General features: G+C 44.7%; 1 protein-coding gene across 1 annotated transcript in view; it reads right to left on the bottom strand.

Annotated features, from left to right (window-relative positions):
• PHLPP1 (PH domain and leucine rich repeat protein phosphatase 1) overlaps positions 1-14,985 on the bottom strand; it is a 134,662-nt gene that overhangs the window by 56,803 nt on the left and 62,874 nt on the right. The window contains exon 4 of the mRNA XM_075585857.1: positions 11,119-11,285. Within this exon, the coding sequence (XP_075441972.1) occupies positions 11,119-11,285 (167 nt within the window). The remainder of the gene's footprint in view (positions 1-11,118; positions 11,286-14,985) is intronic.

Here is a 14,985-nt window from a genome sequence, read left to right as displayed (position 1 = left end):
GTGATTTTAACGCTTGCTGACCCCCATATCTCCCTCCCCAACCTTCAAAGAGCGCTAACCCAATTTGGAACAGTCTCAGACTATAAAGTCAATATGGACAAATCAGAGGCCCTAAATTTATCCCTCCCCGACCAAACATGGAAATTAATTCAAGCCAACTATAAATACAAATGGAGCTCCACCTGTATTAAATATCTGGGAATTAAAATCTCTAAGTCCTACAGTACACTCTACCAATATAACTACCCCCCCCTATTCGATCAGATTAAAAAAGACCTCGAAGCATGGAAAAAGCATCAGATCTCGTGGTTTGGGAGAATAGTCTCAATAAAAATGAACATCCTCCCAAGACTACTCTACTATTTCCAAACCCTCCCAATCGCAGTCCCACAAACAGCGCTAAAAAAATATTCAATCCCAATTTTTCCAATTCATTTGGAACGACAAAAAACCCAGAGTTCCTAGATCAGTGATGCTTTCACCAAAAGAGAGAGGGGGGTTGGGGGTCCCCGACATAGTTAAGTACTATCTCGCAGCACATTTGAAGCAGGCTGTAGTTTGGAATTGCGACCCGGCCCTGGCTTCTTGGCTCGAAATAGAATCCCATTACGCGCGCCCCCGCTCCCTCCAGGTAGCATTGTGGACCCCGAGTGGCAGTGGGGCCGGACCACAGAGGTTCGACTTGGGAGCAATGAGATGCACGTGGCACGTATGGCTTAAAAGCAAAGGGAAGTATGGTCTGTTAGCTTCCCCCTCCCAGCTCACACCACTCTTTGGGAACCCCAACTTCCCACCGGGATGTTCCCCGAGACAATTTGACCAATTTCAGGGTCATAACATTAAGCTGGTTGCTGATCTGCTGCAGAAGGAGGAGATCTTAACCTATCAGGAACTAAAGGACAAATTCCAGATCCAGGGCCTCCATTTGTTTAAATACCTTCAAGTCCGCCACTTCCTAATAGCATTATCCCCAACCTCCAAGTTCCCCCCGCTCACCAGATTTGAATCCCTATGTACTAAAAACACATACCAAAGAGGTCTGATATCTGAGATCTATAAAGGTATGGAACTAGTATCCCATCCCCCGGACCACCGGTATATGCAAAAATGGTCTGAGGACTTGCGCCTCCAAATAGATCAGGAAGACTGGGAAGAGATTTGGGAGCATGCTACAAAAACATCAATCTGTACTACAATAAAAGAGAATATCTATAAAATTATGTATCAGTGGTACCTGACTCCAGCTAGGCTGAGCCAAATCTACCCCGGCACATTGGACCTATGCTGGCGGGGATGTGGTCAAAAGGGGGACATGGCCCACATTTGGTGGTCATGTCCGGAGATTCAGAGGTACTGGACCATGATCCAGACGCTTATCTTTGGGGTAACGGGGCTTTCCCTCCCCCTCGACCCATTGACTCTGGTGCTGAACAAACCAACTGAGGATCTTCCTCCACCAATGTCCAGGCTGATCATGGCCATGTTAACAGCGGCCAGGTGCTCTATAGCAGCCGCCTGGAAACAAGTCAAGGCCCCCTCGAGAACCACAGTAATCAGAAGAATAAACGAGGTCATGATAATGGAAAAACGCACGGCTATGCTTCAAAAGAAGATGCCCCAGTTCTGGAATACTTGGGACCCCTGGATGAGGAGATAAAACCCAAGAAGGCCGGACGTGGAAAACCCCTGAGCTAGTAAACCCCCCCCGAACCGAAGGCGGGGTTATTAAGGAGGCTTTGGGCACCTCCCCCTCCCTCCCCCCCACCTCACCCCTTCCCCCCTATTGTTAGTCCATTCTCCCCCCCCCCCCTTTCTCTATTTCTCTTCCTTTTTTTTTTTCTCTCCTCCCCTCCCCTCTCACGAAAATGAGAAAACTATATTGGTCACGATATGGCTAAACTGTTGTATTTGAACTGTCATGGGCTCATGACAACCCTGTATGTACAATAATTCACGAACGTGTCCAATAAAAAAAACTGTTACAAAAAAAATAAAGAAATAACAATAAGTACTAATACACAACAGTAGCTGCAAAACTGTTGATATATCATTATTTTCCCCTAAAGAACAGGCAGCTATTGTTGATTTATGATCTCACTTGTGTCACTGGAAGGCTGAAATACATTGCAAATCAGTGAGAATTGCTCTGGTCTGCTCCTGCGGAAACACCACACCCGTCCATTACTTCCTTACTCATTCATTGGATGCTCTACAAGGTCGCAGAAATTAAAAAGGCCGGACTATCCCTGTTACAGTAGAAGCAAAAATCAATTCAAGGAGTCAGCAGTAGCTCTAAATTACAACAGGGTGTTCAGATTAATTTAGCCATAACATCCTTTATCTTGGTTCTGTCTAGAACCTTCTCCATGGAAGCGTGACATTTATATTGCATTTCTGTACCAGATAGGGTTGTCATGTGGCTTCTCCAAAAACACTGGGACCAATGACCAAAGGTGTGACTCACTCGAGAAACCCTCTCCACCCGATTGGCTGCATTACCCATCAGCAGCCAATCCGGATGGATGAAACTGCCCAGCCCACTTGCAACAGCCCTGCTCTCTTCCTGCTCGGAAATCACACACACTCCTCCTCCCCCCCCAAGCCGGTCCAGTATTACTTCTAACTTTTTACTGGACAGTCCAAATACAGGACAGTCCAGTTCAATAATGGACACCTGGCAACCCTAGTCAAAAGGAGATCTCGCAAGAACAAGTCCAGGAGACCCTTTTTTGTTGTTGTCTGCCCCACTAACTAATCCACAGGAATGGAAGCATGTCAGTCGATGGAAAGTAACCAACACAAACATATTTGATGCATAAAGCACAATGAAGGAAAATGTATTCGTTTTAATGGTTAAATTCGAGGAGACAAAATAGAACGGTGGAGATTGAGAAGTAAAAGATTTCCGAGACAGAGACATAGATACCGTTCCAAAGGAAAGATTTGCACCACAGAAATGGCAGGAAACATGTATGGATTGCACAGCTGTATAATAGAGCGTCAGGCCAAAACCCATTACATTTCCAACTGTCTGTGCGCTTTCCCTGCTGCAGGATAAAACGTGTAGGACAGCACTGGCCTCGTTAGATAGCAGTGATCTCCGAAACAGAAGAGGTCTTCTGAATACATCTGTTCTTATGAAGAGACAGCAGAAACATGTTTTTTCAAACTGCAGTGGCCAAACAAAGCAAGCACAGCAGATCACCGCTTGTCTAAACAATCTGCCAGGTGAAAACATTTCCCCTATTCCCTGTAACATTTTTCAGCCAACAAGTAAACCTCCCCTCCCTTTCCATCCTTCTGCCTCCCTCCTATCAAGTGGGTTAGATGTAGACAGATGTGTACATCTGCAGGTAAATAGAAGCTCTGATCACAGTCTGAAGGGACTGGACAGGAAATACTGGGGGGGGAGGGGTAATTCTACATACGCAAAGTGGACGTTCTGGCTTTTTTAACTTAAAAATTCCTGTGGCGATTTTGGCCTGAAAATGGCCACCTCAGCGTATATAGAATAAGACCCTAATGCAGATGGAACGGTGTATCTTCAGGGGAGAACTCTGCAGACGGTTTCAGGCTTCTCCCGCAGTGCACAGAGTTATGCAAGCTAAACAAGCTTCAAACAACGTAGAGATGAAACCCTGGCAGAGCTATCCTAGAACTTTGATTGGTCAGACTTCTTCAACGGCCTGTTATCCCCAGGGAGTGGCCCACCCCAGCGTGAAAAGGAATCTCATTAACCCCTCCTCTGCATTCTTAAAAGATTCTGCAAGTAACTGGATTGACAACAACGAACAGGTAGAACACAAAAAAATCAAAAAAAAATCAGACTCTCGCAAAAATGCCATGAAATGTTTAAACACATCCACAGTGTCTGGAAAAAAAGCCCACTATCCAGCTTTTCATTTGGAAGACACCCAGCCAGGCCCATCACAGTGAAAAGAATGCAACGGTGGGTGCTTCCCAGATATCTTACTCAGGCTCTGATTACCAAAATGCAAATAACGCAAATAAAATCCAGCCGATGTTCAAACAAATCTTAAAACTTTCTCTTCTTTCCTCCCCCCACCCCACCCTCCTCCTGTTCAAAATACAACTGAAGAGTATGCTAGGTAAAATCCATCTCTAAATCCTCTGCTGTGTGTATTATATAGTATATGCAAGTGATCCAATGCTAGGTAAAATCCATATTTGAATGCTGTTTTCTGTCTACCCCTAATCAAATTAAGTGTTGCCACCTAGGCAGGGAACACCCTGTGTAGAAAACCATTTGTTTGAATGTGCCTCAGATGTGCTAATTAAACAGACAGAACAACATTGTCAGGTGACTTTTTAGGCCTATATAAACCCAGTCAGAGCAGCTAGTCTGCTTGCAGCCCATATCCAAGTAGTCCATTATAAGTGGCATGACTATTGAACAACTGAAGTTTAAAAGGAAGTTCGAAAGAAGTGAGGAAGAAGTGGACACCCCATCTGGCCCTGATTCCTGCATTTGAACTACGCTGGAAAGGAGGATATCATCAATACCAGACTGCATCATTACTGCTGTGATGCTGCCTTTACCATTTATATTTGCTGTGACTTCACTTCTTCTCAAATTATGCACTTCTTTTTACCAGCCTCAGTATGTCTCAAACTCTATTCATATATCTCCATCTCTCCTTTCTTCACCACTTCTCAGTTCACATGAACTCCTTTCTTACCTGCGTCCTCTCACACCATACAGCTATATCCCCTGCACTAAAAAACACCCCTACAAATCCTCCTCACACATCCTTTTTCTATCCATGCTTCTCCTCCTTGCTTCTGGGGATATCTCTCCCAATCCTGGTCCCTGTCTTATTTCAACTTGCTCTCGTCCTCGCCTCCCACATGCAACTTCTACTCCTTCTGGTGTCAACCCCTCCAACCTCATACCCATCCCCTGCCACCCTCCCTCCTCTCTCCCTTTCTCCTGTGCCCTTTGGAATGCTCGCTCCCTCTCTAACAAGTTCCTCTCTGTACATGACTTCTTTCTCTCTCACTCTCTGCTCCTATTTGCTATAACTGAGACCTGGCTCACTCAGTCTGACACTGCTCTGGAAGCTGCCCTCTCCTATGGTGGCCTTTCCTTCTCCCACACTCCGCGCCCTGATGGCAGGGGTGGAGGCGTGGGGCTCCTGCTCTCCTCTGTCTGCCGTTACCGAACCCTTCCTATTCCCCCCTCTCTTGCTTTTCCCTCCTTTGAGGCTCACACTGTCCAGATCTTCTCTCCTCTCCCTGTTCATGTGGCGGTCATCTATCGCCCACCTACCTCTACTCATCCCCCTTCTGCCTTTCTCTCTCACTTTGAATCCTGGCTCTTTCTTTCTCTCCTCAGACTCCCCTGTTCTTCTCCTTGGGGACTTCAATTGCCACATTGATGACTCCTCTCTCTCTTGGGCTTCCCGCTTTCTTTCTCTTACCTCTTCTTTTGGCCTTCAACAGTGGACTGCAGCCAGCACCCACAAGGATGGCCACTACTTAGACCTGGTTTTCACTAAAAACTTCTCTCTCTCTGATTTCTCCATTTCCCTTTTTCCTCTCTCTGACCATCATCTCATCTCATTCTCTTTATCTCGCTTCTCCCCTTCTCCACCTCCATCTACCCCCCGGTTCTGCAGAAACCTGCGCTCTATTCACTTACCTGACTTTGAGTCCACTTTAAACTCCTCCCTCTCCTCTCTCAGCTCTGCTACAGACCCTGACAACCTGGTCAGAAAGTACAACTCTGTCTTGTCCTCGTCTCTTGATCTACATGCCCCGCTTTCTCTCTGCCGCCCTCGCCCTTCTAACCCTAGACCCTGGCTAAATTCCCACACGCGCATGCTGCATTCCTCCACTCGTTCCTCTGAACGCCTCTGGAGGAAGTCTCACACTCTCGCAGACTTCCTTCACTACAAATTTATGCTATCCTGTTTCAACTCTGCCCTCTCGCAAGCTAAACAAGCCTACTTTTCTGCACTAATCAACATGCACAAGTCTAACCCACGCCGACTGTTCTCTGTCTTTGATACTCTACTCAAACCACCCTCAGCTGCCTCTCCTTCCTCCATCTCCGCTCAGGACTTTGCTGACTATTTTAAGGAAAAGGTGGAATCCATACGGCAGAACATCCCCTCTGTTTCTTCCCCCCATCCTACACCTCTTCCTAACTCTCCTCCTGCCTTCCTTGAGTCTTTTTCCACTGTCTCAGAGGAGGATGTGTCGCTGTTGATCTCCTCTTCTCCCTCTACCACTTGCCCTCTTGACCCCATTCCCTCCCATCTCCTAAAACCTCTAGCTCCTACTATAATCCCTACGCTTACACACATTTTTAACTCCTCCCTCTGCTCTGGAACCTTTCCATCCTCCTTCAAACATGCAACAGTCATACCATTACTCAAAAACAGCAAGCTTGACCCTACCTGTCTTTCTAACTATCGACCTGTCTCCCTCCTGCCTTTTGCCTCTAAACTACTTGAACGTCTTGTATTCTCTCGCTTGCTCCATTTTCTCAACACCTATTCTCTCCTAGACCCTCTACAATCTGGCTTCCGCACTGCTCACTCCACCGAAACAGCCCTCACCAAAATAACTGACGACCTCCATGCTGCCAAAGACAGAGGTCATTACACTCTGCTCATATTACTCGACCTCTCTGCAGCATTTGACACCGTGGACCACCCTCTTCTCCTCCACATTCTCCATACTCTAGGTATTCGGAACAAAGCTCTATCCTGGATCTCATCCTACCTCTCCCATCGTACTTTTAGTGTCTCTTCTGCTAACACCTCCTCCTCTATTGATCTCTCTGTGGGGGTACCCCAGGGCTCTGTCCTGGGACCTCTTCTCTTTTCTCTGTACACACTCTCTCTAGGTGACCTAATAACATCTTTTGGGTTTAATTATCACCTCTATGCCGACGACACACAAATATACTTTTCAACACCTGACCTTACACCTGCTGTGCAAACCAAAGTTTCTGAATGTCTCTCTGCTATATCATCCTGGATGGCCCTCGCCTTAAACTCAACATGGCTAAAACAGAGCTCCTCATACTTCCTCCCAAACCTGGCCCTACTACCTCCTTCCACATTACTGTTGGAACTACAATCATTCACCCAGTAGCCCAAGCACGCTGCCTAGGGGTCACACTCGACTCCTCTCTCACATTCGCCCCTCACATTCAAAACATATCTAAAACCTGTCGCATTTTCCTCTGCAATATAACAAAGATACGCCCTTTCCTCTGTTGCTCGACTGCTAAAACTCTGACTCAGGCCCTCATTCTCTCCCGTCTTGATTACTGTAACCTCCTGCTGTCTGGCCTTCCTGCCTCTCACCTGTCTCCCCTACAATCTATCCTAAATGCTGCTGCCAGAATCACTCTACTCTTTCCTAGATCTGTCTCAGCATCTCCCCTCATGAAATCCCTCTCCTGGCTTCCGATCAAATCCCGCATCTCACACTCCATTCTTCTCCTCACTTTTAAAGCTTTACACTCTTCTGCTCCTCCTTACATCTCAGCCCTAATTTCTCGCTATGCACCATCCCGACTCTTGCGTTCTGCTCAAGGATGTCTACTTTCTACCCCCTTTGTATCTAAAGCCCTCTCCCACCTTAAACCCTTTTCACTGACTGCCCCACACCTCTGGAATGCCCTTCCCCTCAGTACCCGACTAGCACCCTCTCTATCCACCTTTAAGACCCACCTTAAGACACACTTGCTTAAAGAAGCATATGAATAGCACTGTGGATATTCTGAACACAGGATACATAAAGATTGGCCCCCTGCAGACGCACTTACCAGAACTCCCTCCTACTGTCTCTGTACGTTCTCCCTACCTACCAATTAGAATGTAAGCTCCTCAGGGCAGGGACTCCTCTTCCGAAATGTTACTTTTATGTCTAAAGCACTTATTCCCATGATCTGTTATTTATATTATCTGTTATTTATTTGATTACCACATGTATTACTACTGTGAAGCGCTATGTACACTAATGGCGCTATATAAATAAAGACATACAATACAATACAAGAAGAACTGGCACCTACACAAGAAATTGACACTGACCAAGGTTGCACAAACTAATGAAAGGAGGACGTGCAACTTTATTTGTTCAATTGATATTTATGGGAAGAGGTACAGTAACAAAGCCAAAAATAAAATAAAAAAACAGTCTACCTACCGGAAAAAAACCTTATGCAAACAAAATGTATTCTTTGCTGTGACTACCACAGAATCAGTGATACACGTATGCAGACTGCCCGACCGTTCCCTGAACAAGATGACGTGAGTAAAACGCCAAGACAAACCGAAGACCAGGGAGTCGTGGAGAAGGGATTTCTTCTCCATCCTGAGATGTTAGCAGAAGTGGCAGAATGAGCCTCAGACTGGTGACTCTGAACCCTTGTATCACCCGGTCTTCAGTCCATTGCATATTACTGCGCAATGTCACTCAAAAGGTCCTCATTCAATACGTTGCAAAGCAGTCCTTCCTTAGCCCAGGAAGATTTCAGCTCTATAGTTTTAAGTGACAAAAAACGCCAATGAATGCTACTAAAATACTTTGGCTATTTCTCTAAACAGTGCTGTAGCCACCCCAAAAATGAGGGCTTGCTTCCAGTACATGTCCCTTCTCAGATTCTGAAGCCAGTTTTTCCTCTTGTCCGAGAGAGATCGGACTTCTAAACCTACTTCCCTAAAGTTTCAGCTCACATGCTGGTTCGCCTGTTCTCTTGCAGTGAGGAGAAAGAAGCAGCCCAGAAGATATGCACGCATTTAACCATTACAGGAAGTGCAACTGTGTTTTTAATTCAAGCAAAAAGTGTAATTGCACACACAAGAACTAGGAAGTGTTAATTATGTCTGCACGTGGACTGGTTTCCACAGAGGCCCACAAATTAGAGACACATTATTTGCTGCCTTGCCCAGTAGAAGCTCTAACCACTTTGAGGGTATTTAAAAATCCAAGGTTTCTACATGGATTTGGAAAATGTATCCCACGACCGACTTTAAACCATGACCTAGGTCCGAAGTCTAGGTAAGGATAATGCCTTGTTTAGTCTAATCAGCGCATTTGCCTGAATCAAGTAAGGGGGGCAGTGGACAGGACATGATATAATTTGATATGACCGGTATATGCGATAATAGTTTGAAGGCAATTGTGAAAGCAGAGAGATCCTACAAGCAAAATGAGTTCAATAAAACACTGCGGCCTGTATTCGATCACTGAACTCAGTAATTTCTAGCCCTATAAAGGGTTCATTGTAGTGCGAGAACATGGTTCCCTTAGAAACATTCAATTACCAGCACATGTAACTATCTATAGATTGAAGGAACATGCATAATTATCACGAGATTAAAGTGTGCAAAAAACAGCCAAAGTATTCATATTCCCCAGAAAGCATAAATCTTTAAAAAAATAAATAAATATATATTTTTTTTTCAAACACCTTTTAAAAATACCTATACAATGTGTCTGACTTGTGTAAAAAAAGAACAAAGATATGCCCATGCCATTTACTCATTCTTCCTTTGTGCGAGTGCACCTTTAAGCACTGAGGAATTCTAGAAACATTTCTTCTGGCTCAGCAGAAACACAGCTTTGCAATCCTTAGTACCTATAAATAATATTGCTTTAGTAGGTCATGCTCGTGTCTGCATGGGTCTGTGTATGTACGTATACATACGCACACACACCATGCATATACACTAAAATATTTACGTGTATATATATGTGTGTGTGTGTGTGTGTGCATATATATATATATATGTGCGTATGTGCGTGCGTATGTGCGTGCGTGCGTGCGCGTATGTGCATGTACGTGCGTGCATGTGCGTGCGTGCGTGCACGTACGTACGTGCATGTGCGTGCGTGCGTGCGCGTGCCTGTGTGCCTGCCTGTGTGTGCGTATATGTGTATGTGTGTGCGTGTGCGTATATGTGTGTGCGTGTGCGTAAGTGCGTGTGCGTATATGTGTGTGTGTGTGCGTGTGGTGTGCGTGCATGTGTGTGTGTGTGCATGTGTGCGTGTATGTGTGTGCGTGTGCATATGTGTGTGCGTGTGCATGTGTGTGTGTGTGCATGTGTGTGTGTGTGCATGTGTGTGTGTGTGTGCATGTGTGTGTGTGTGCATATGTGTGTGTGTGTGTGTGTGCATATGTGTGTGTGTGCATATGTGTGTGTGTGCATATGTGTGTGTGTGTGCGTGTGGATATGTGTGTGTGTGTATATGTGTGTGTGTGCATATGTGTGTGTGTGTGTGTGTGCATATGTGTGTGTGTGTGTGCATATGTGTGTGTGTGTGTGCATATGTGTGTGTGTGTGTGCATATATGTGTGTGTGTGCATATGTGTGTGTGCGTGCATATGTGTGTGTGTGTGTGCGTGCATGTATGTGCGTGCGTGCGTGCGTGCGTGTGTGTGTGTGCATATGTGTGTGTGTATGTATGAGTGCATGTGTGCATGTGTGCATGTGTGTATGTGTGCATGTGTGCGTGTGCATGTGTGCGTGTGCGCATGTATATACACATAAATATACACACACACACTAACACTTTACTTGCTAGAAGGGCACAGTCATTGATCTGCAATATGTTGCAGGTCCTTCCAACAGAAAAGGACATGTTTATCTCTAGAAACAACATTTTACAACACAAAATTTAATACGTTTATGTTGTTCAATTAAAAAAGACGTCAAAATAAATATTTTAATGAAAAATGCTTCACTTTTCAAGGCACTATTGTTATCAGGGAACTCCCGACCTGAGTTTTGGATAACCCACCGCTCTACAGGACATAAGTTAAAAACTACTCGCCTAATTTGGTGAATAGAGCAGTTTGTGGAAGAAAAACAAGTGCTAATTTATTGCAAATCTCTAATACAGTGGGCAAGAAAAATATATATATATATTTATATTTATTTTGGGCTACACAGCTCTTTATCAAGCCAGTGTACCATACTGCGGTGTATAAGCACACCACACAATGCTGCAATGCTTTCTTACCTTTATCAGTTACTTTTTGCTGCCAGCGTCCTCTATATTTACATTTTTAAACAGCCACAGATGCCTGAACACATAGGTTTGAGGTAAACCAATTGTAATGACCCATCTTACCTCTGAAGATCATCAGGAGTTCCACCCAACGTGGGCCCAGCAGTAAGCCTGAGAACGTTCTGCTTCAGGTTGAGATGCGTGAGATCTTGGCTGTAGAACAGGTTCTCGGGGAGATGTTCCAAGCTGCAGCAGGACAGGTCCACAGAACTAATGCGCTGAGAAGCAATCTACAGAAGACACACAAACACAGAAAAACGTCAATCAAAAGAAACTCAACAGGATTAAAAGACAGTCCCCCTTCTGGGGAGTGCAATATGCTGCTGTTAGTTTTAGCTGCCTCTAGCACAGTATTTAATGACAATAACATTCAGAAAGCTCCCACATCAAGAACCACACGTATCGAGACAGCAAAATGGATAAATATCTTTGAAAGAAAATCGTATGTGCCATGCAGTTTGCTAAAGTTGTTACACGGAGCGTCACATTCAAGTTTGGTTTGCATAACTTATACTACGTCTGGAATACACTTTCTTGGCAATGTCAGCCTGCTAAAGAACCATCATGTTATAGATCTGATGTATATTTTTATACCGATAGACTGGGACATTAAGTAGCTTGTAGCTCTATTTTGCAGCCCGCAGTGGAGACTACCTTGTGCATAAAGAGAGGACAGATGATAGAGCAACATATTTAACCCATTTCCCTTCACCAGACACCTGCTCAAGTCCTTTATGGAGCATACATGACTTCTACACTAATGTTCTGCATGAAGACCACTGCGGAAGTGACCAAACGCAACGTCAAGTACTCGAGAGCTTTTCGAAAACGTGTATTTTATGTTAACGGAAGCATTGGAGTATATATGTTAATTTTCATGGACAGCCTTTTACTTTGTGGGCAAATTGTAGAAGGCCCTCTGTAAGGATTTTCATGAGAGAGGGCTGAAGACTAAAAAGAGTGAAATCTAAACAAATCGAAACAAACGAGGGAAAATACCCTGGCGAGAAATATAAAAACGTACAAATCTAACCACAGATGCACAAAGTATTGGCAACCTTCATTTTGCCACCTCACCTCAAAACCTTAGGTCCCCTGGCTCACTGCTCGATAGTAGTGAGAGAAGGAACACCAACATGTGGCTCACATCAAAACATCAAGACGTATTTCCCTGGTTTCTGACTCTGGGGGACTGGGGAGCCACAGTAAATTAGCTTGTCAAAGCGAAAATTAAGTCGCAACCACATTTGGTGAAATGAAACATCCAAGGCATTGGATACCACTCCCAGCATGCAAAAGCCGCTTTGCTCCATAACCCCAAATCTAACTCCGTCATTCCAGGTTTCAATACCAGGACAGGAGACTTAAAAACCCCACATGGATAAAGGATGTCTCGCCAGCCAACCTTATTAACCCAACCACCTCAGAGCTGAAGTCCTGTAAAGCTTCGGGACGACCGTTTGGGCGAGTCTGCGATTGCACACAGGTGAACCAGTCATTAACATTGCTTCCAAAGGACACGGCAGCCGTTAGATTGATGTCAGAGAAGTACTATTTGTTGCTGGTCCCCATAGTGTGAGACACTGGTATAAGCCAGCAAACTCCATGTGATCTTATACATTCGGCTATCTCGCTCTGTTAGTTCAACTGAGACTGCAAACTGCTCTGGGTAGAGTCAATTAAAAAAAATTTAAAAACTGCGCCAAGTAAGCAGGAAGACTTGGTACGAGCTGCTTAGACTACATTGAACATGTAGGAAAATAAAGGTCTATATAAAATAACAGGACTGCGCACGGGTGGCAGAGGATACATACCCAGCTATCGTGAGCAAGAACACCAAGTGCTGACCTAGTGCTAGTCCTCCAATTAAGGTCACCCAAGGGCACTGGAACCAAATCCTAATGACAAAATCCAGGAGCTCAACTCCAGTCCTCAATGGCCACCAACAGGTCAGGTTTTCAGGATATCCCTGCTTCAGCACAGGTAGCTCAGGGATATCCTGAAAACGTGACCTGTTGGTGGCCCTGAAGGACTGGAGTTGAGCTCCCCTGAACTAAATGGATGACTGTCACAAGAACGTATGTGATCAGTCCAAGTATGTGGATACTCCAAATCAAGCAGCCATACAGCAGTTCTTTGACACCTCACAGATGTCTCGTCATTCAGCACTTTTATTCTCGCTTTCAAGCAAGTTCTGCGGGCACACAATCCTAAAGTCGTTACGTCAATACAGCAGGGAAGGGACTACACTACTACAGGAAGAGACATGGCGACTTCATTTGTGTCCAGTTCCATCCTCGGCTACGTCATCATTTGATGAATGGCGCACAGAATCCCCTTCTGGGAGAAGGGCCACAGAAAGAGTACAAGACAATGCTATTACTGTTCCGTTAGGACTGTTACAAAACACGGACCTTCCTGAGAACAAGAGACCGTGAGGCCTCAACCTGGGCTGGGCATTCATCCTGCAGGGACTCCTTGTAGGCTCTTTGGCTGGGCAGGCAAGAAAAACACTGCAAGTTTCCAAGCCAGAGATGAGCCAAACACAAATGACACTGCCAAATAAACAGAGACCAAACAAATAACACACACTAGTTTAGTCCTGTTGCTCACAAAGGCCCTTTAACAAGATCGCTGGAGGAAATCCTCTTAACCACGTCATTGCCAGAGGCGTTTCATTTTTCCTTAACTATACATTAAGTCCCCCATTGTACTGTGCTACGGAATATGCTGGCGCTTTACAAATTAACAATAATATTAAGTTGGACGTTAGAATGCGTAGGTTTAAGGATGTAGGCCATAGACAATCACTGCGCTGTGACCCTGTTTTAGTGCATAGAGTAACAGAAGACAAAAAGCCCCAGTGCTACATCCAATATAACAAATCATATAGTTAAATATTTATCATCTGTTTTTCTTTTCATAAGTGAGGGTCATTCAGTACAAATACTGTGGTTAAAGCTTTTTAAGCTTGCAAACCATCATCCCCTCTTTTGCAAGTCCTAACACTACTGTACCTGGCTCTGCTCCCCTGTCTAATGGATGGAGAAGTGTCTTAATAGACTGGTCATTCACAGGTGCAGAACAAGAACCACCATTTAAAAGTGGGCTGAGTGGTCACAAACCTCCAAAACAATTGTTTACCCATCTAAATCTACAACCACACACATTACCCCTACAAGCTCAGAACCCAAACCCATCACATCGTTGTCAAAAGTACTGCTACGGGGATTGTGACTAGCATGACGTCATAATCCCAGTAGCACTTCTTTTGACACAAATCTATATGGGGTGGTAGGTTTGGGTCCTCAGCTTGTGAGGGGCTCTGTGTGTTTGTAGAAGAGCAGAGCATGAAGGAGACAGGGAGGATTGGTGGAGGAAGTGTGGTCAACAACTCCCTTGTGAAAGTCCACCCCATGGTCAACTCGTGAAGGCACTGGAAGGTAAGTAGTATGAATTCACAAATTCAGCAAACATTACTTAAAAGTGTTAATATAAAAGGCGTCACATACTCCCCTTTCCCCTGTGCTATAGCCAACGTCACCCAAGACTGTCCATGCCAACCATTCCTCCTCACAGGAGATGGGAGATCAGCGTGCATCTCCGGAGACATTCTTAGCTCTGCAACTCTGTTTAGTTTACAAGATGGATGGATGAATAAGCCTATTAACCGAAATGAGGATTAGCGGAAATTATTAGAAAATAAACGAACGGAGCTTTATGTGCAGTGCTTAGCAAATACCCAAGACACAAGATCAATATCGCGAAATTGAAAACATTTCTATAATGTTCTGTTACAAGCAGGAAAAAGCAATGTTGCCTCTGTTCTCCATCCAAGATCAGCAAGACAGAACATAAGACTAGGGGAAATCAGAGGTGGGCAAACAAAACAAAACATTTTGAAGCACTTGTTTTTTCCATTCTATTTAG

Source organism: Ascaphus truei, chromosome 2, assembly GCF_040206685.1.
Source record: "Ascaphus truei isolate aAscTru1 chromosome 2, aAscTru1.hap1, whole genome shotgun sequence".
In the NCBI taxonomy this organism is placed as follows: Eukaryota; Metazoa; Chordata; class Amphibia; order Anura; family Ascaphidae; genus Ascaphus; species Ascaphus truei.
The sequence above is the reverse complement of the archived record's forward strand: the minus strand, read 5'-3'. Positions and strand labels throughout refer to the sequence as shown.